The following is a 22,077-nucleotide window of genomic DNA, read 5'->3' as shown; positions in this document are numbered from 1 at the left end:
TTATAACTGATTTCAATGGAAACAAAATCACGACCCTTATCAGACCCAGTGTGAAATGGGAAATAGGAATCATTTGATCCAAAGGCCTGTGACTGGGCAGGGCAGGGCAGGGCAGAACTGCACTTTAGAAAAAGAGAAATGGGTTTTGGGTTAAAAAGGCAAACTACATTTGTATGCTAGGAATACTACAGTATCATATCTTTCTTCTGATCCTTTCATTGGGTTCATTCTTCAGTGTTGTGTTAGTTTGAACGAGTTCAGTCTTGCCTTTAAACTTCTCAAACTCTGGCTAGTTTGTCTACGTGTGGAGTTATTCAGGATTAGCTAGTCAAATACAGTAATTCCAGAATAACTCTATGTGTGGACACTCTTTATACTAGAATAACAGTGTTTGGCTCAGGTGTAGATTCATCTGTTTTCAAAGTAGATTATGTTAAACAGGGATATGGCAAAGCAAATTCCAGATTAAGCTTGTCCATATTCATTGCAATGCTGAAAACTTTCCCAGCTGCAGGTGTGAGCCCTGCCAGTCTCTTTTCACTTCATTTTAGAAAGCTCCATCTTTTAAGAGACTCAAAGGAAGTAAAGTTATTCTCCCCCATTTTGAGCAGTTTCTCAATCTGGAACATACACATTCATTTCTAAATCATGCGCTCCTTTCTCCAAGACGTTTTTAGCTCATTTAATTAAACCTACTGAGTCATTCTCCAAAACTCCCATGAGTTGAAAATGCAGCAACAATTTTAGAAAAAATGTAAGCCATAATGATATCAAAGCAACAGCCTTTCATGGTTTTTTTTTTTTTTTAAAAAGGAGTAGGGCTACTACACCCAAAGAAATATAAATTGTTAAAACACAGCATTCTGGGAACGCTTTGAAATAACATAGTAACTGCATTTTATATAGAACTTTCATTATTCAAGTGATAAGCTTTCTTAAAAATGGATTGACTGTAAAGGATTTACTGCAGATTTGTGCAAGTATAACTAAGAATGGAATTTGCTCCAGTATACCCACTCACCTTCACTCAACATAGTTTCATAGTTTACAAGGGAAGGGACCTGAGCAAATCATCGAGTCCGATCCCCTGCCATGGCAGGAAATAATACTGGGGTCAAACGACCCCAGCAAGGTGTACATCCGGCCTCCTTTTAAAGACTCCCAGAGTAGAAGCCAGCACCACTTCTCTTGAAAGTCGGTTCCAGATCCTAGCCGCCCTGACCGTGAAGTCGCGCCTCCTGATATCTAGCCTATATCTACCCTCTGCCAGCTTGTGACCGTTACTCCTGGGAGTGCTTGGATAGCTCTCTTATCCAACAAATAACTCCAGTAAAGTTGATGTGATGAAGGTACCAGTGGGAGTGGGTGGATAAGGAGCACCATAATGCAGTTACTCTTACAAGACAACTTGCTGTAAGCATGGCACTATGTAAGGGGTGAAGTATAGCTGCGTCCCTCCCAGAGTGGTCTAAGGAAGGGGAAATCACTTATTGCGCCCCGTGAAAGAATTAGCTTACTTACCTGCTTGACGGTGTGTGAGGAGGGGTCACAGCGCAGGCCCTGCTAACTCCCCCTGCCTTCCTTACATGTGGGGAGGGGGATTTAGAAAGCAGGGCAGAGCTCTCTACCTTTGGGTCCCAAGCCTGTGTGTACCCATTCAGTGAGGAGGGCAGTCTAGCTGATATTATCCCTATCCTTTGTGTTTGATCATTTTAATAAATAGACTTTTTTATTTGGAGACCAGTTAATGAAAAAAAAAAAGAACCATTAACACCAAACTTTCCTGAATTGCAATTTTTGTACAACTGCCGCAGATTCATGAATTGCAATTATTCACAGGCAACAGTAATGAACTCAAATGTTTTCTTCAAAGATCCACAATTCTGTTTTACTCAGAAGGCAAGCACACTTCATTTAGATTAATCCAGGATTATTGTCTTATTATTACATTTGTTCCATAAGTCATTTATAGTGTGTGTCAAAACTACAGCAGCAGTTACCCTGGGCTATATCTGAAAAACATCTGCACACAGTTTGCATGATTAAATACCATAATTTTGAGTTTCGAGTACGTGCATCGATCTAGGCAGGCAGCAAGCACTTTGCATGCTCAACACATTTGCTCAGCGAGACATTTGTATCGTCTATATTGTTTGGTCTTTCCTCCCAGTGAAATCAGTTGCCCGCTTCCTAATGGAAACAAGATCAGGTTTTATGGTATTTGCGCAAGCTGCATTTTGTAAGAGCAAGCAGGCAGGTGAGAAAATAGCAACGACTGAAATACGCTACGTTACAACAGAGATCTCGCAGGTCTTGGTGGACACTGTCATAATCTCACGTGTCAACGGGATGCTGTGACAGGTCAAGGTGAAGGGAAACTGCACGTGAAAAACATCTACTAGCCAAGCAAATTCAGGGGCTGCAAGAAGCTATATAACAACAAAGAATCAGAGAAGAGTAGGGCAGGAAGGGACCTGTATAGGTTATCAAGCCCAACCCCTCCCTGAGGCAGGATCATTTCTATTCAACCATCCCATACAAATCCTTTGTCCAATTTATTAGTACAGCTACACAGTCAAGCCTTATATAACCACAAGACTCAACACCCTAACCTGCCACAGGTAAAAGGTATACTATGGCTGCCAGTGTCTTGTTGCTACAAGGGTTGTTAAAATACACTTGAGAGATCCAAGGAAGGGTGGCATGTCCTCTACTACCAAGGAAGGCAACCATCCCCCAACAGGTACCCATATCACCATGGGGTAAAATTCCTTCTTGACCACATATATGGCAATTGGTCTGACCCAGAGTGAAGGGACAATACTTGCAGGTCTGTGGCTAGAAGGTAAGTTGGAAGCACCCCAGTTGAAACCCCCAGCCTTCGCTGCAAGAAACCCCTAAAGCTTTTGAGGGAGGCGACCCTTCCCAGCTGACATGCACAGTATCAGGAGGGGAAAAAGAGGTTCCTTCTTGGCCCTACATGGCAACCAGCAAAGTCTGAAAGCATGGGAAATACCCAAGAATCGGGGGACATGTGCATCATTATTACAGCTGCTTGGAGATGTTAAAAAACCTCCCAAAAATGTTGCTTTATTTTAAGCTCAGCACGCTCCCTCACAGAGCCCAGTGTGTGCCCAAAAGAGGCAGCATGCTAATTGGACCTGACTAGCCCAACGTCTGTATAGATCAGGTGCTTTAGCGGAGCTTTTTTGGTGCTTTTATCTAATAGTCGATTGACTCAGTTTTAGATAAAAGCGCTAAAAAGCCCCACTGAAGCACCTGATCTATACGCATGCTGCAGAGCTAAGTCAAAGTAACACGCTGGTGCTTCCTGTAAAGCACGGGTGGTTTTTTTTTTTTTAATGTCTGCAAACAACCCATGCTCCAGAATAGATTTTACCACAGATTAAGCACAAAATACTTGCAGTTTTAAAGAGAATGCATAACAGAGCCAGCAAGTGCAAACTGATTTACTTCTGAATGTTTGGTCTTGGGGGATTCTTTAAATATCTTGAGAGGCACACTGGTTTCTTGAAGAAAATACATGAATCATCAGCTTTTCACTGGTGAAGTGTCAAAACTATATTTTTCCCCTTTTAGCTATTTACATTGTACTGCCTGGTTATTATTAGTCTTTTGCATCTTGTACGAGTAGCATCTCATACGGTTGGGTGGGAGTGGGTAACTCACTGTTTTGGGCTATTTGCTGAGCTACCCCACCTCACCCCAGTAAAGCAGACTAGATGTCAAGTGTTTGTAAAAGTGTCTGTTGCTTCCAGACAGCATTCTTGATAAGTCTGCATGCAGTAAGCACAGCCCATTGTGAGACAGGGAAAATACTGCCTCTTAAGTAACTCATTCAGCAGATGCAGTTTCGAAGTGAGAAGAGGCCTTGATGACTTAAAATCCCACAAATCCATTTCAACCTTCTGGATGCTCACCAAATAATTCCAGGTGAAAACACAGATGGAAAACCTATCTCCCCGACACTGAAACAAACCCACCTAAGGCCACAGAGGTCCATCTGGAACAATATCTATCAGACAACTGTAACTTCTCATTAGTGTCAAATTTATTATCTGGGAAATGGAGAATTTAACACAAAAGTTGCTGTTCTAGAGCAGAGCACTGCTGTATCTATCCCAGTATTCAATCTTCACTCATGACTAGTACCAGGTGCTTCGGAGAAAGAGACAACTAGAGAATAACTTTCATTAACTAACTGGTTGGCATCTAGAAGCATGAGTGTTTTTATCCCTTACACATTTTTCAGTTGTATCTAACGTACTGGACATGCTCTCATTATAAATTTGTATGGATATAAATGGATATTTTAGCCATTGATAGTGATGGCTTAACTCCATATCAACTACTCCTGACTTTCAGAAGACAAAACCTAGCTCAAAATTGAATGTTTCTATACATCCCAACTGCTAGTCTTTACTTAACGCTTATTAAAGTCCTGCCTTTAAGGCCTACTTGTAGCAATGAGTTCCACAGACAAATCAGACTTCAAAAAAAAAAAAAGTATATATATATATACATATATATATATATATATTACTTGCATCAGTTTTTACTGGGCACATCTGCACGAGATGCCATAATGCACAGTAGCCTATTCTACTGTGCATTAGCGAGCGCATCATGGCAAAAGTGTGCTAATATGCTAATGCATAGCAGAGTTAGGCTCATTAATGCATGTCTACACACCCACTATTGCTTATCATTGTGGTTTGACAAAAGATAAATAAAAGTGCTGGATAATCCTTTGTCCATAATTCATTATTTCATGTCATTCTATTGTCTCATCTTATTGAGTTCTTCTCTAAACTATGCGGGACTAATCTTTTCAGTCTCTGTTAATATTGAAGCCTTCTCATGCTTCTAATCATTATAATCGGTCATTTCTCATCCACTGCTATTTCAGCTATGCATCTGAGAAAAGGTGACCAGCACTGATCATGGCATTCAAAGTAAGGCCAGTGCATCAGTTTTGATTTTCTATTCCATTCTGTACACGCCATAACACTTACTTGGACTGACTGCACACTGAGCAGACGTTTTCATTCACCTGTCCACACTGATACGCAAGTCTTTCCCCTAAATGATTGGAGGTAGTTTTCAACAACACATTGTGTATGTGTAGTTCAGTTTTTTTCTCTTTCAATGGACAATTACCTTGGCATTTGTCAATATTGATTTTCATCTGCTGCTGTTCTCGCCCAATCTGCCTGGCTTTATTAGGTGCAACCTCATATTACCTGAATAATTTTGTGTCATCTGAAAATGTGAACTATACCAGTTACATATTTTTCCAGATCATCAATACATACACTACAGCAACCACAGAGCTTGGGTTGCCACCCTACTCTGAATGTTTAGCCGTGGTGAGAGTCAATCATGTACTCACTCCTCCCCCTATTCTTTTTGCTGTTTCCTAGACAGATTCTCATCATGGCCCAGCGTTACTTGAGAGAGGTAGTTAGCCATGTTAGTCTGGCATCAGGCAGAAGGTAGGGTAGATTTGTATCTTTACTTCCCCTACATCACAAGTCCAGATTTGTTTCCTTCACAGATTCCCTAAATTTTTTTTTAAGCCCAAGTATTTCACGCTACATTTTGCAGTTGCATTGCATGTCCATGCTGCACTTCACTGCCTGGTTGCTTCTGCCTTGGGCCAAATTCTGCTCTTTTTTTTTTTTATTTCTGTGAAACTGGAAGCCAAAGCTGGCTATTGACTTCAATGGACACTATACGGGGGGTTTTCAGGAGAAGGCTCATACCTCAGGGAAGAATTTTCTGCACAACTATTCAGATTTGAAAAGCCATCATTGCATAGAAATCCTGGCAAAGGAGTTTGCAGGTTATAAACAAGCTTTTAATAAGATCAAAACAAAACCATTATAATACCTTTCATTTTCGTGTAGCAGCTCACCTCCCTTCTTCCAGGAGCATTTTGCCTTAGGGGAAGCTTTTGGCTTGCATTCAAAATTAACTGTGCTGCCTATTTGAACCTGAATCAATTTCTTCATTGGGTTCTTGGAGAAATCTGGAGCAGAAGCTAAAACAGTGGGAATATCAACGGTGAAATAAAACTGGTTTATAACTTTTACCAGGCATTTTATAATGTAGCACTTCCATGGCATTTCTCAGCCTCCAAAGTGTTATTAGAAAGCACAAGTTTATTAGCTCATTCAAACTCCATTCATGAGGACCTGATATGCCAAAATTTCAACTGTAAGAGGGAAGAATTTTTGTGGGTGATATCTTTTATTGCACCCAGTGCATGGTTGGGACAAACTCAGATAAGCTTTCAAATGCAGCACATTCTGCAAAGCCTGTTAGGCCACGCTTAACTTGAAGCATGTGCTAACAAGTCCCAGTGACTTCCTCTAGACTGAAACATGTAATTAAGTCCTGCTGATGTCAGTGGGATTTAGACACAGGCATCATTTGAAGGACATGCTCAAGTGCCTTTAAAAAAAAAAAAAAAAAAAAAAGAGTTCAGGTTTAAATAATTTGCCGAACAGAACTAAGGAAATCAACGCTAGAGCCTGCATAAGAACGCAAGGGATTTTTGACAACTAAACTGGAGTCAGCTCACCGTGTGGATGGCAGAGTTACTTCTGTATTTGTTAACAGTTAAATAAATATGCATGACATCTAACCGTGTTAATCATGGAACCTTAAATAGAAATCCATATTTTTTAGGGGACCTAGGATGGACGAACCGTCTAGTGATTGACTCATAACCTTCTCAGCAGAAGGGAACTAGTTTGTGTTCTGAAAGCACACCGCTCTTTCTACAGACCCACTTCCAATTAAATTTCCCAAAGACTCTTTCTGCATCATAAGGAAAATGAGTGAAAACATTTGAATTTACAGGGCACTTCGCAAATTCAGTGTTTCGCTCTAATAAATGGTTGTCATTTGTTTTAAAAACAAGCATGCATTACCTGGATGACTAAATGGCAGACCCTTGTCCCCTCGATCAAGGAAGGTTGCACGTAAAATCAGTTTATTGCTTTTAAATGACATTGCTCTCCGGGGGATGCTGGAGTCATGATGCAGAAGGTCAGAGCCACTGACTAATGTGCTGAGCCAATGTTGCTTCTAGATCGTGTGATTAGTTTTAATCTTTGGGCCTGCATCCAAGCCATTGTTTCTGCTCTCCCCCTAATTAATAATTTATCTCTGTGTCCATTTTTAAAGCAATGAGTGATTGTACTGAAAGCACAGTGGCTTTTATTCCAACACATCCTCTTAAAGCAGGTGCGTTAACTCTTCAGCATTGAAGCTAAGAACAAACATTGTGATAAAACATTTCTTTTGTTGCACGCATCTGGACAGGTTAAACGTTTGAGATCATTAACATATTACTAGTAGCAATAGTAGAGGCACTTTTCTGTCCTTAGTAGAAAGGAAAAATAATCTTACCTACAACCTGGAGCTCGGCACTGGAAGAGATCACTCCATGTTTGTTTTCAGCTATGCATTGGTACGTGCCAGAATCTGTCAGATTTAGATTTGATATTATAAGTGCACCATTTTCAATTTGGATCCTTCCCTGGGTATTAAGAAAAATACCTTCAGTGACAGTGTACATTAAGTCTGACAGGAAATAAGAGGTTGAATTCATCTCTGCATAGCGGTCCCAATAGGGTTCTACATGAGACTTAGTAGAGCATGTGCTGTCTGCACAGGGGTGAAAATCTGTTGTAGAGCTGAACCAGACACCAGATTTAAATCCTCTCCTACATCCTCCAGTTTGTCACTTGTGCTCTAACTAGCAAAGCACGTCACTGCTCGTCCCAGACATTCAAAAATCATGACTCGGGCTCATGCAGACCTTAAGTAGATCTTTGAAAAGGCGGAGAACAATAACTCTGAGGCTCTAGGGGGGAAGTTGCTTTATATCTTCAAAATTACCCTCTAATGCCTATGAGAAATGACTTCCTTAAAAATGCAACAGCTGAGGTTTTTAATAATCATTATTCTCCAAGAGTTGGGGTTTTTCACACCAAATATTGGACTTGTGATAAAATCATGAGAGTTAAAGGCACAGAAATTATGGAATCAACCTGCTCTAAATTTGCAATTTGCATCGGTTTCCAGTCTAAAGAGGACTTTTGTACAGAAAACTGGACACAGTGTCACAGGTGAGCCCTACCAATGCTGAGCAGAGTAGGTGAATCGCTTCCTGTGACTGGCCCACTTCATGCCTTTTAAAACATCCCAGCTTGCTACTAGCTTCTTCTGCAATAGTATCATATTGGTGACTCATCTTAACCTTGCAATCTGCTTTAACCACCAGATCCTTTCCTAGAGTACTTCAGCCTAGCCAACCATTCCCCATTTTGTATTTGTGCATGTGATTGTTTCTTATAGTACTTTGTAGCTGTCCCGATTAAAATTCAACCTATTGATTTCAAACCATTTTTTCCAATTTATCAAGGTAATTTTGAATCCTAATGCGGTCCTTTGAAGTGTCAGCTACACACTCAACTTGATGTCAATAACTTCTCTACTTCTACTTGATATTCCCTTTCAAGGATCACACTGACCTTTTGATCACAGCGCTACAGTGATAGCTCACGGTAAGACAGTTATCTATGATGATGTCAAGTCCTTCACTGCTTTCCAAGATGTAGTTTCTCACTAAGTACGGCCTACATTCCTTGTTCCCAAGTGTATTATCTTGCACTTAAGTGCATCAAAACACTTCCTTGTTGGAATGTGACCATTAGGTAATTCATATCATTCTGTAAAGGTAACCTGTCATCCTCTTTATGTCCCCACAAACCTGTCACTTCTGTAAATTTAGGCAGCAAGTCATCTAACTTGCTGATAAAAACGCTGAATAGTGTTGGACTAAGAACCAGTTCTTGGGGGATCTCTTTATGGATCACTCACTGATGTCTTCCCATTAAAACTGCATTTTGCAATCTGTCAGTGAGTCAGTTTCTAATCTATACGGTGCGTGCCCTGTTAATTATATATAGTCAAATGTCTGGCCTGCAAGTTGTTCAATCAAGATGCCGTATGGTACTAAGTAAAATGCTCTAGGGAATGTATGAGAGCAGTAATCTTTTCAAAAAAGATAACAGTTTGCTTGACAAGATTTACTTTCCATGAAATCAGGTTGACTCATGTTAATTATATGTTTAACCTCTTATTCTTTCTTAATAGAGTCCTGAATAGGTTGCTCCATGGTTTTGCCTGAGATGGATTTCAATCTAATTTGTCTATTGTTCCCAAGCTCATCCCTATTAAATGTCAGGGTTATGTTGTCAGTCCTCCCAACCTTTGGAACTTCCCTGGTTTTCCAAGATTTTTTCATAAGAGTTTCTTGGCTAGGTCCTTTAAAAATCCTGGGATTATTGATTTGAAAAAAAATGTATTTACTCTTTAATTTAAATAAGCCGCCTCAAATCCTCTTTTGTCACAGATGGCAAATTTTCAGTGTACATCATCTGGGATAGCTACAGCCTCCTATTTTGATCCCAATACAAAAACATAAATATCTATTCAAGATTTCTGACTTGCTCTTCACAACATGTATAAAAATGCTTTCTTTCTGTATTTAGCTATTGGACATTAATAGATCAAGTGTATTAAGTTACACGCTACTTTTTATTCTTGCTATATTGATTTTTTCCATGTCATTAGCAATGCTTTCATATCTCCTTTTAACTATTGCTCTCCTTTTCTGGTAGAACAGTATTTTTTTGTGAACTGTGCGTCTTTGAGCATCCAGATAGATGTTACTGCATGTCCGTAAGACATCTCACAGGCTCTTTTTGATAACCTCACTTAACTCATAATTAACAGATAGCAATTATTGCATGTGACTTCACTTAAAAAAAAATGGACATTACCTCTAATGCTAGAGGTTCTCCATTCTTCATCCACCTGTAGGACGGTTTGGGTTTCCCACTCGCCTTACAATCCCAGTATAAGGTATCCTCCACTGCAGTTTCAACATCTTTTATAATCTGGACCCAGTGAGGTTTTGCTGCATGTAAAAATACAACAAAAAACCCAACAAAACAGAACAAAACCCTGGAAGTTACTGGACACTTTAAGAACTACAGGGGTGACTGATTAGACTTCTCCATAGACTTTCTTGTAATAGCAAATACACTGTTCAAATTGTTTACTGAAACTAATATAATTTAACATCCTTTTTAGAAAAATGATGTTAAAGACAAGAACACAGAAAATAAACCCATTGCTAAGGCTACGCTCCTGAAAGAATACAAGTTAAGTAAGGGTTAAACAATGCCACTTTCAAACTGATGTCAAAATAAGATCAAAGACACAAATAAGGCATAGTAGTGGAATTACATGACCAATTTCGTCACCACATTATGGAATGTAATCAATGTTTACAAGGTCTACAACAAGAAATTTAAAGAGGTGAAGGTCCAGTTAGTTCCAGTCTCCAATGAAAGGGTTTTCCCACCACTGTCCAAATTAACACTCAGCAGTGTATTTCAATGAAGAATACAAATGATCATTAAATTTTTAACTTGGTTGTAACTTGCTACAACCCCAAAAGCCAATTTTATTTTTAGATTTAGTTATTACATGTGTTGACAACCCTATTGCTATTTTCCTCAAACACAAACGCATGCATTAAGCCAATTCTCTGAACAGCCAGTTTCACATCTGTCATCTCTTCTCGTGTAGCTGACATTTTGGCTTCTCCACATATTGTTTCGAGACTAGGAACATACTTTTTCAAAGATTTCAAAGTAGACTTTGGAGGGCTGTGAAAATTGAGGAGCTTATGCTGTGGTACCTCACCACATGGTATTTACAGGTACTTATACACACAGGTGCATATGTACACTCAATTATACATTCACACCTAAAATAATCAAAAGCTCCCAGTCAGTAAAAACAAGTGACAAATGGAAAAGGAAAAATATGAGATACAAGATGTGCAAAGACTGGAATTCACCAGAGCCTGAATTTCCAAGGCTTAGAAACTCTTAACTGCAATTAGTAAGCAGTAGGGATGTGCAAAGCAGGCCCTATTTGATTTGATTTGGCCCAAATTAGGGATAGCGATTCCATTAGTTGATTCAGATCACTGTCCCCGATTCGATTTGGCCAAATCCAGATCTGAAGATTTGATGCTGATTCAGAGAATCGGCGATTCAGACATAGACACAGCTTTGTTTCTTCTACATACCTCGAGGTACCAGGCATGGCTGGTGAATGCTGCGATGCTGGGGCACAAGGAGTGTCCCACAGGAGCATGGGGAGGGGGCCCTCCACGTGCTCAGCCGTGAACCCGATAGTGGACCGCAAGTACTTCTGGTCCACTTCAGGGTCTGCTGGGGGAGCACACTGGGGGGCTCCCTGCATCCCCCTGGCTCAGCGATCAGCTGCAGGGGGACCCTGGGTGCCCCCCCCCCGCCCCCGCCAGACCCAGGAGGCACCAGACACTGAGCCAGGGGATGCAGGCTCCTGCCCCCCCCCCATGTGCTCCCTGGCAGACCCAGAAGTGGACTGGAAGTACTTCTATGGGACAGTCCATGCACCCCAGCATGGCAGCATTCATGAGACACCTGCTACCTAGAGCTATATAGAAAAAATATTTAAACTGTGTCTGTGTATACACCACTGAATCTTTCAGAATCTCTCCAAACTGGGCAGAATCGAACCAGGGACCGAAGCTTTGTGCAACCCTAATAAGGAGATAGTGATGTGGTTAACACAATACCATGTGCTTCTTAAGGTGCTGAGATACTGGTCATGGCTATTGTGCTAATGTGACTTTCTTTCTAGAGCTTATCAAGCTCATGGTACCAGACTGTCAATATTTCTGAGTTGGTTTATTGACCAGGAAGATGAAACTTTCCCTCTTTACCTTCATCTTTATGGCTAATAATTTCATCTTGATCCTCTACACCTCTTTTCGGGTATTTGGAAACCCAATGTAGTTCAGCAATTCTCAGACCAACAAGCTTTGGACTAAACATCAATTTGCAAAGTTCTGCCAAGACCAATGGTTTTCTTGAAATGGCTTAACCACATCCTGTGAGAACCCCCAAGATGCTGAGAACAGGAAAAATTTGGGGAAAGTTTTAAGAAAACTATTTTCATCTCTCCCTCTGACATAAACAGCTGTGGGCAGCCATATGCTGCCATGTCCAGAAGGCAGCCCCATAAAGGTCTAAAACATGAGTAATCACTTAAGAAAAGACAGGAATTCATACTGAATCACACATCCTTCAGCATTTCTTGAAATAAATATATGTAATTCATGATGGCTGTCATTTTTTTCCTTTGCAAACAAGAGAAATGGGGAACCGGCAATTATAGGCCAAGTGAATGAAAACTTGTAACAACTTATCACTTTAGTAGCTTTCCCTAAAAAAAAAAAAAAAAAAGAATCAGAAGGCTACTTCACCACTAATAATATTAATTCTATTTTAAACAAATAGTTTTAATTTTCTAGGCTTGTATTCATATATGCTTTTTCTCTCTCAACAGAGAAGCCCTGGACGTTGTGACTAGAGATGAAAAGAGATGAATTTTAAGATGTTCTGCAATTACTATTTCTTTCTGAAAAGGAAAAAGAGAAGGCTTTCTGGAATCCAGCTCTCTTGCTCTTAAATTTCTGCTAGAACCCAAGTTTACAACATTAGTGCGTTACACACTTGTCCACTCTAGCTCTGATTGACTGCTAAAGGGAAAAGGATGAATAATTTACCGTTGGAAGGTGGGTCTCAGTGATAAATCAGGAGCACTTCTGCTTTTAACATCTGAATGTATTCCCTTTTCCTGGATGACAGCTGCATTTTAAGAAGCAAAGTACCTCACTCTTTCCTCTGAGCCTCGAACACAGAAAATACAAAATGAATCACTTTCACCTTGTTAACCCAGCCTTGTAGAAAACCCATCATTACTGCATTCTTCAGCATAAAATAATGATGGATGAATCTCAAAAACATTCTAGCAATGCCAAGAAAGCAGCATCTCTCAAAGTAGTCACATATTTTCATATTTCCATGTTCACGCATTTCCAGTTTGTTGGGAAAGAATGGAAAAGAATTGCCACCAGCTTTCTGAATGCTTACCAGAAAGTCAGAGTATAAGGATGTTTAAAGCACCTGAATGAGCTCACTTGTGTAAAACCCACTTTCAAAAGTGACTAGCTGCATGTCTGCATTGCAGTCAAAGGTGTGACTGTAGCTCATGCAGGCATACCCAAACTACTCCACTGTCTGGTAGTCAGTGAAACTTTCTGAGCCCGTCTTGCAGATCAGCTCTGCAAAACAAGGGTTAGTGGCCAGACAGCCCTTCAAGATAAGATTCTTATAGGAACAACCTTGAAAGAAGGGAGGGGTTTACCAGATAAGCAAGCCAATGGCTGGGGACAGGAGCAAGGAATAATGAGTAGTGTGTCTACGATGACAAACATACTCTCTACTCACTGGGAGTTGGCTTAAAGCAACCTGATCCAAATGAGTCACCCCCTCCTTGCCTATCACTCACAATATGAGTTCTCCTAGGATCCACTCTGTAGTGTACCCGTCGCTCCTGTGCTTGACTCTGGTTACAGTTAAGAGAGACAAGAAGTGTGTGGTGGGGTGCAGTGCTAGAAACAAGGAACAGGAAGCCAAGAGATCTGTGACGGTGGATTTCCTGTTTGGGGCTGCAATGCTCAGGTCAGTTTCAAACACACATGGACAGGAGCACTAACGGAGACAAGCTTGACTTTGGACCCCAAAGATCAGCAGAGCCTGATACCAGAGATCCATCAGAAAGGTTTTCAAGGTAGGTGGTCAGCTGGAATGGCTTTGAAAATGGCCCCGAACTTGACCCTTTATAGCAGCATAGACACGCCCTGTGCATTTAAGCAGTGAAATTATAGCAGAGTCCAAGCAAGTGAGAGATCCAAGAAAAATGCTTAAAAGAAACAGAAGCAAGATCCACATTTAACTCTGCTATCTCATTAGAAATTCTTTCATTGACCAGCCCCTTCAACACACTTTTCTTGTCCCTTTCTATCTGGGGCATCCCGCAAAACACAAGAGCTCACCTCTTCCTCAGAAAAAAATCAAATATCTTGCTACTTCCAATCTAACTTATTCACATCACGAAAGCTAAATTATTAAATTGAAGTTGCACAAAGAGCCACTTATGCCAAAGCTTCTGCATTATTTTTATGGAGTGTTTGTCCCACACATGTCAAGGGGGATGAAAGCTCATGCGTAGATGTCAGCGTGGTTCCTGCACTTTGCATACCTAAATATTTATGCAACAACAGGCAACAGTACTTGCATTATTGATAGATCCATAGATGTGCAATATTTCACATCTGTCATATAACCTCATTTGAACACGCGCTTGTGAAGTAGGTTAACGCTTCAGTGGTTCAAGATAAAGAGTTTGTGACTTATTCAGTTCCACCAAAAGGGGAAAATGCATCTGACCTATGAACTTGCACCCTCTGAGTTGGTCAGTCCTCACTGTGGGGCTTTCCCCATGGCAAATAGGGGAAACCAGATCTTAGCTCAGCATCCAGCCCTAGCTTGGTACCACCTCTCAAGAGAAACTGCCGAGAAATGCAATTTCCAAAGCTGAAAGTTACAAGTTACAGCAAAACTTAAAAGTGCTATTCAACTCCAGCCGTTTGCAGAAGAGCCCTGACATGATTTCCTGGAGGAAATCTTCCTTTTCAAAGTACTTAGCAAGCAAGCAGGAGAAGGGAAGATCCCTCGACACAACAAAATCCTCTGAGGAAGGGTAAGGCTGACTGACATGGAGGGTCCTGGAATGAAAACTCACAGGTAAGGTAGAATTTCCTTTTTTCAGTCTTTTCCATGTCAGGAAGCCGTAACAGCAGAAAGCAGTAAACGATCCCTAGGGAAGGAGAGACCATTTGATTTACCCACGCATGACTGAAAAAAGAATGTAAGGCTTTCCTAGGCATCCTTGTTGACATCCTCCCCCTTAGTGATCCAGGGGAAGGGTGTCATGCAGTTATGCAGCGGTTGTGAAACTGTGGATGGAAGGCCACTTGGTAGAACCTTAACATACTTCCTCAGAAGTGGAGCATGAACTCTTTTCACAGAGTGCCTGTTCATGCGAGGAAACGTACCTTTGAATGCCTCTGCTATATACACCTTTATGTTCCTGAAAGCTCTGCTTACAGCAACTGGAGACATGTTATATCTTTAGGGGGGTTGGATTCATCAGAAAAGACAACAGTACACCTTCCTATTATGTAAGAAAAAACCAACGAGACCTTAGAAGCGAGGCCTGGTTAAGTGACAGAATAACCATGTTCGCTGAAACCTTCACCAAGATTAATATTTAGCATGTTTCCAACTCCCAAACTTCTCTGGATAAGGAGGGGCAAGCAGACAATATATTTTCAACAAGATGGAAAGACCTACATCATGGGAGCTGAAAGGTGATTGGTTCAGGGCTTGCAGCAGACAGATTGCAATGCTCAGCACTACATATTGCCAAAGGACTGATAAGATCAGTCATCTTCAGGAATCTAGTACATGACGGCGATGAGAGATTTTCCTGGGTTTCTTACTGTGCAATAGACCTGGAAGAGCTGACCTGTCTTTCCAACAAGTGTTAGTCCTGAGCCCCTCGATAAGAGGATTTTGTAAAAATGTTCAAATATGCTTTCCTTCAGCTGGTTTTGCCCTGCTTTATCCCTTGTACTACCAAGTGGTAGAGAGACAGCAGGTAACACATTGACATCATTATGAATTTCCTCCAGGCTAGCAGGGCTTGATCTCCTCCTTAGAGCGAGTGACTGTAAGTCTCAACATGCCTCCTAGCTAACGGGTTAGGCAACAGCGCATTTTGGTTCATGACAGGCCCATGTTGCGCCATGTTTTGTATGTGTGCACTGGGAGTTTGAGGAGGTTTAACTGTAAGTGAATGTGGTCTGAAAACCAAGACCTGAGGATTAGTAAGGAAATTATTATCACTGTGGCTGTTCTTCTGCAATTTTCTTTACTGCCTTTGGTGTCAGTGACAGTGGTAGAGAAGGGCTAAAGGAGGCTGTGACAGCAATTACCAGGTACGGGGGCAGGGACGGAGATCAGCTGACTCTTATCACACACCTTCATGTTCCTTGCAACTCTGTATGCGATGGCTCCACTCTGTTGTCATGAAGATAAAGTAAGAAAAACACCTGGTATGGATGAAAGTCCTGCCAGTGCTGTTGGTCCAGATGTCAGGCGATAAGTTACAAGCACAAAGACCATACAGCAATTCAAAAGGAAGTTAAGAACTCATCTTTTGGGGGTGTTTATGTTGTGCTGTAAAAAAAAAAATGGATAGCAACTCCCAGAATCTTTAGCTATGACCACAGCTTTCAAAATAAGTTTAGTTGTTTGTCTCTTCTGGTAAAACAAGTAAGCTTTGTTAGACCCCAACTCCATGGGGTGCCCAACGACTAGGGAGGCGACGATCCAATCGCTCATGAATCCTGTTACTCATTAGCCAGAGCAAGCGGGGAGCAAACGCTAGTTGCACACATTGCTCACAACAGCTTTGTTCAGAATGGAGACAGCTTCGGACAAAGGTCCCCAAAAACCAGCTAACTGGAGACCTGCATTGAACAATAGTTTTTTCCCTATATTTATACACTTTGGTTTAGGTTCATTAACATTCACTCCACCTCCATCCCTCCTTCTGTTCCACCCACTTCTCCTCCTATCTCAAGCTCCACCTCTGTTTACTGTTTGCTTCATTAACATGGAATTGCCTATGCATTTCATTCATTTACATGTCTTTTTGCTATGAGCGCATGTCTAAGACCTTGACTCCATCAATGGGCGGACTTTGACCAAAACCTGGAAGCTGCTGGAGGCTTCTTCAATAATCACCATTCACCTTTTTGCATATGTTAATTTTGAATGCCGTTACCCATTACATGTTGTTTTTTCACATTCCAATCTGTTTTTGTCTCAGGTTGTACTATCTCCACCTTTTTGGGCCCCTGTATCTTATCTTGTTCCTCAATGTAGCTGGTTCACAGCACACCAACTTATTTGCTGCTTTTTCCAGAAAAATGGTTAATACAATTAAGATGGTTACTTAACATGAGCACTCATAACCAAAATCTTATATATAAAAGCTATATATCTCACAACAATACTATTATATGGTTAAAAACTACTTGCCTAAGCATTTGCAAAGATATATATCTATATCTATATCTCATTCTGCCTTGTGGTCAGCAGCTTTGATGAGACACAGATTAAAGCCTTGTTCCAGCTATAGGTCTAATGCTCCCCAAAAATCCACATAGAGTTACTCTAACACGCTTGGGCTACTATCTGCCGATATCCCTACCCCTACGTTCAAAAGACCCTCAAAAATTTCACAAATTGCCTTCAATACCTGTGACAGCTTTTAACATTTGTATTATTGAGGAAATCAGTAGTAAATAAAAAAGTACGCACAGTGTATCAATAGCAAGGCAATTAAGACATTTGACAACACTAATGATTAAGCTTCCCATTGATCAAACAGCAACTCACTGATGTTAATTTACATATTTGCTGGTATATTTTTGTAATGAATATTTTGAAGAAATCTCCGTGAACAGGACAGATTTGCACTGTGTAAAAAGGTGCTGTTATTGTAGAGAGTATATAGCACAAGACTGCCCTAGCAATGGGCTATGTAAAGGTATAAATGTGTATGTTAAGCTATAGAAATGTAATTGTTTCACTTCTCATTCAGAAATGTTTCCATTCTTCTAAACATATTCACTGAGCTTTTCTTTTTCAGGTATAACTTTATATTATGGGCGACTCAAAGTGAACTTGTAAGGGCAAATTATTTACATGTGCCATGGTTAAATAATATAGTAAACCAATGTCTGATCTAAATTTTCAATTGTTAGGATATGCTGAATGCCAACAGAGAGGAAACAGATATTAAAATAAATGTTAGAACTGCAGGGAGGAAAACAGGTTGTTGGTATGATGTTGGATTGTTCCTTAATAAACTCCTTCAGGACTGGAATAATTAAGAGGATTAATAAGATCCTAGTGATATTATGAAAAAGTCAAGAATATTTGTTTTAGAATCTCTCTTTTAATTAACTGCAGAAATGTGTTGAGAGTAATAATTAAGGACCTGGAGATAAATGAAAACAGTAAGACCTGCTCTATTATTTATACAGTGGCACTGGTGTGTGTGGTACTTTAAAAGGCGTCAGAAAATAGGGTTAGTATTGTCAGCATTTATTAGTAAAATGGAGGCTGGGGTGGCAGGGGAATGAGGCACAGGGTTGACAGTCCAGAGGTCACAAATTCAAGGCCACAGCAGAAAGGCCGCAGCCTGTCAGATGCCAAACAAAATCTGCAAATTCTGCTAAATGCCTTGTTGCAAGGGCATGAAAAAGGGACAGTTAAAACAGGTCCAAAAATCAGGAGGAAAAAAGAGCACAAGCTTAAATGAAAGTACCTGTCCTGTCCCATTCAACAAACCACCTACGCAAGTGATAAAGTACTTCTTCAAGTACAGTTGGAAGTTGATGCGAATTTAATACGTATTTGAAGTTAATCCCACGATTCAGTGCTTTGATGAATCATGGCTGCTGGGGGCTGGAAAAGGAATCATTTTAATTAACAGATTTTTTTTTTTCTGGTTTGTTTTTACTTGTTGTTAAAAGGGACAATTTAAAAGGGGGAAAGAAAACCTGTTATGGTCAACCAAACTGTTCCCTTCCCCCGCCCCCCCCACTATGTTTTCAATTAGTTCAGCAAATGAAAAAGTAATTATTTTCTCCAGGGTAGCAAAACACAGGCAAAGGAGAAAAATGCCACCCAGGATGAAAATACAGATTTTTCATTTGTTTCGTGTATTTGAAGCATCTCAGACTCCTTCCAACGGTACCTTGAACCACCAGCCAACCCTCTGTGGCACTTCTTCACACACTCCAATAATCTTTCATCAGCAGTGGAGCTTTCTAGCTGGTTGATTTGATTTTAAGTCTTTTGTATATTGAATTAATTTTCCCAAAATTTCTTATTCACTTCTTCCCAGAATAGCTTCTTCTGGAACTCCAGAAACATTGACATTTTCCTGGAAGATTGATTTGCATATACTGTAAGATTATATTGTTGTCCCAGACAAAATTTTCAGCTGTGATAGTACACTTGGTGACAAGTTAATATTAGAGGCACATCCTCAATTATAGCAGAGTATTAATCTGCAAACAGAGGAAACATTCCCCCAGTTTGTGCAAAGAAAAAAAACCATAAATACACTTTCCTAAATAGAGGCTGTTGGTAGGTGACATTCATAAGCAGAGCTGATAACAAATTAAGAAAGATTAGGTGGGTCTACTTAATTCTGTGGTATGGATTTCACTAAACAGAACAAAAAACCAGACCTGTCTAGCACAACCAGTGTGTATATGGTTGTTATTTTTGGATTAAGCTATCATAATAGGCATAGGCCTATCTGCAGCCCTGATCTGAATGCTCACAGCTTGTACAGAATTCAAATTCCCCCAGAAACGGACATTGCAATGAACATTTACTTAGAAAATTGCTTTTTCTTACATTAAATCAAAAATTCACAAAAATGTGAGCAGTAGCCCTCCATGGACTCTGTCAATAAACAAGTGTTTGGAAAAAAGAGTTTTCTCCAACTTTCCTCCATATTTACATGCTGTCCTTGTATTCAGAACTTTTTGTATCTTTGTTAAAATAATTCTGTAGGAAAGCCAGCAGAGAATGAAATATTCTTTAAATTGCCATTTACCTGAAGAAAACGACATTTGCTGAGATTTGACTTCTGTGAAAATTGTCAATTACCAGCATCCTGGCAAATCACTCCAGCTTTAAGACAACACCAATATACATTCATGCATTGCTGGTATTCAATTGGCTCAACAGTGTTAAGTGCACAAGAGACGCTTGTTATTCTCTAGCTATCAAATACTACAGTTCTTCATTTCCAGGGTTAGATTACATTTCCTCAACGTTACTTATCTTAAAGTTGCATATAACACAAAGCAGCACAAACCCAAAAGGTCCTGGCAATACTTCGGTATCTGTTTTTTAAACACCGATAGGAGGGAATTTGATTTCTCCTGATTTTATGATCCCAAAGGATTTCCACCGCCATGTCCAAACCAACCCATTTAATTTCCTGGAAACAGTGGCGGTCATTGGGAACCTATGACTTATGCATCAAGGACTGAGAAGAATGTGCATTGTAGGTAATTATCTATTTTGCTATAATAACCATTTTTTAAAAATACAGTTCTTTTAAATTCAGTTTTTCTCATACTATTTCCAGCTTGAATAGGGTCTGTTCTCAGAATGAGAAGGTCCTTCTCATTATTTAAACCTTTAAAATATTTATTATCCCTAGAGAGGAGAAAAAAGCATAGCCTTCAGAACCGAGTTTGGACATCTTTTCCCTCTTTCTCTGGGAGCAGACAGAAGGGCTGTGAGCAAGTACTCTATAGCATCATGTTAAAATGTGCACCCACAGCCTGCCATTAGCGAATCACAGTCTTATGTTGTAATGGTAAAAGCTTCTTACCATAATAGGTGAGACGCCCTCTGGCAATGTTTTTCCCTCTTGAGTTTTCGGTAATACACTCATAAAGCCCTGCATCTTCCTGCTGGAAATTGGGGATTTCAATCATGCCATTAGATTTCCTCAGTTTTACTTTACTTGGAAATGGCAGGCCATCAGTCCTTCTCCAGTTTATCTGAGGCACAGGACTTAAAAAAAAAAAAATCATGGGATTATGCACGGTTTGTAACGGCTAGTAGAATACTATAGTAAATGATCTGCAAATATGTGACCTTTTCCCATGTATTATTCCTTATGGCATCAAATTATTCAGTACTCATGAGTGAAAGACCTCCGTTTTTGCCTGCAATGGTGTTTCAGCGCTTTGCCCTTAATTGTCATGGGATAAAATGGATACACAGTAGCAGGACAGCTTCTACCCCACTGGAGAAGGTGGAAGAACTCAGGGCCCCCTCCCCTGCAGGGCAGTGTCCATCTCTTATTTTCCTCCTCCCCATATCTTCCCCTTTGGCTGCCCAATAAGCTAGTTTTAGCAGGAGGTGTGGAGGGAGCTCTTGGCTCCCTTGTAGGCAGTGATCTTTTGTTCAGGATCCTTCACTGGGAAGTGGGTAAGACTCAAGACCCTTTCAGGGGGGTGTGGGGGAAGGTAAGACAGAGGGCATAATTTGGGTCTTCTGCTTCCTAGCCAAGTGCCCTAACCACTAGGCTACTGGCCTAATAGCTAGGAGAGTCTGCTTGTTCCTCCATTTTGACACTTACACAGTATTAGGTGTCATTTTAGGGGAACAGAATCAAAATGGGTATAAGTGACACCAAATACTACTAACACGGCTAACTCAGCTATGCAAGTTCTCTAGGCAGAGTTGAGTAACTTTTAGCCAAAAAAAATTCTTTGTATACCTGGTCTCCTGCGTATGCATGGAAGCGAGCGCTTTGCCCACTTCTATGATCCAGACTGGGTCTGAGAGACAAACTCAATACTTAACTCTTGATTCTGATTCCTTAAGTGAGCTCGGAGCCTGTCAGGCAGTTGTTTGACGCTAAGAGCATGCATGCAGATCAACAGAAAACGGAAGTTGTGGTGGTGATAGTGGCCAGCACTATTTATGTTTGAGCACATCAATGAATGTTGAATGTAAAATGCATAAATAGTTCTGGCAGTTGGGGCTGTAACTCAAGACTCTCCCTTCCAGAGGAGTGCCACAGCTACTAGGTCACAAAGTTACACTCCTTTTCATATGTTCACCTTCTGCCCCATAAATCCTTCCCAGTTGGCTAACCTTCCCAGAAGGGGTGGTGGGGACTCCATCACTCAACCTAATGTAGAGCTAGGTGGTTGTGGCACTGCGCTGGAACATGGGAGACGTGTATGTGTTTAAATCCCCTCAAAGTGAGGAGAGCCTTGAGATCAGGCCTTGTACACACTGTCTCTCACCCTGTTCTCATTAAAAAACTGGGGGACTATGGTGTCGATACCTACACAGTCAAATGGGTCTCCAACTGGCACCCAGAGAG

At 40.6% G+C, this 22,077-nt stretch overlaps 1 protein-coding gene across 1 annotated transcript in view; it reads right to left on the bottom strand.

Moving 5' to 3' along the window:
• Nucleotides 1-22,077, bottom strand: part of CNTN3 (contactin 3) — a 158,927-nt gene that overhangs the window by 36,062 nt on the left and 100,788 nt on the right. Inside the window, exons 5-8 of the mRNA XM_019536632.1 lie at nucleotides 20,566-20,750; nucleotides 9,882-10,018; nucleotides 7,441-7,570; nucleotides 5,914-6,064 (exon numbers count right to left, since the gene is read on the bottom strand). Coding sequence (XP_019392177.1) covers nucleotides 5,914-6,064; nucleotides 7,441-7,570; nucleotides 9,882-10,018; nucleotides 20,566-20,750 — 603 coding nt within the window. The remainder of the gene's footprint in view (nucleotides 1-5,913; nucleotides 6,065-7,440; nucleotides 7,571-9,881; nucleotides 10,019-20,565; nucleotides 20,751-22,077) is intronic.

Source organism: Crocodylus porosus, unplaced genomic scaffold (assembly GCF_001723895.1).
Source record: "Crocodylus porosus isolate Cpor-Errol unplaced genomic scaffold, CroPor_comp1, whole genome shotgun sequence".
Lineage (NCBI taxonomy): Eukaryota > Metazoa > Chordata > Crocodylia > Crocodylidae > Crocodylus > Crocodylus porosus.
The sequence above is the reverse complement of the archived record's forward strand: the minus strand, read 5'-3'. Positions and strand labels throughout refer to the sequence as shown.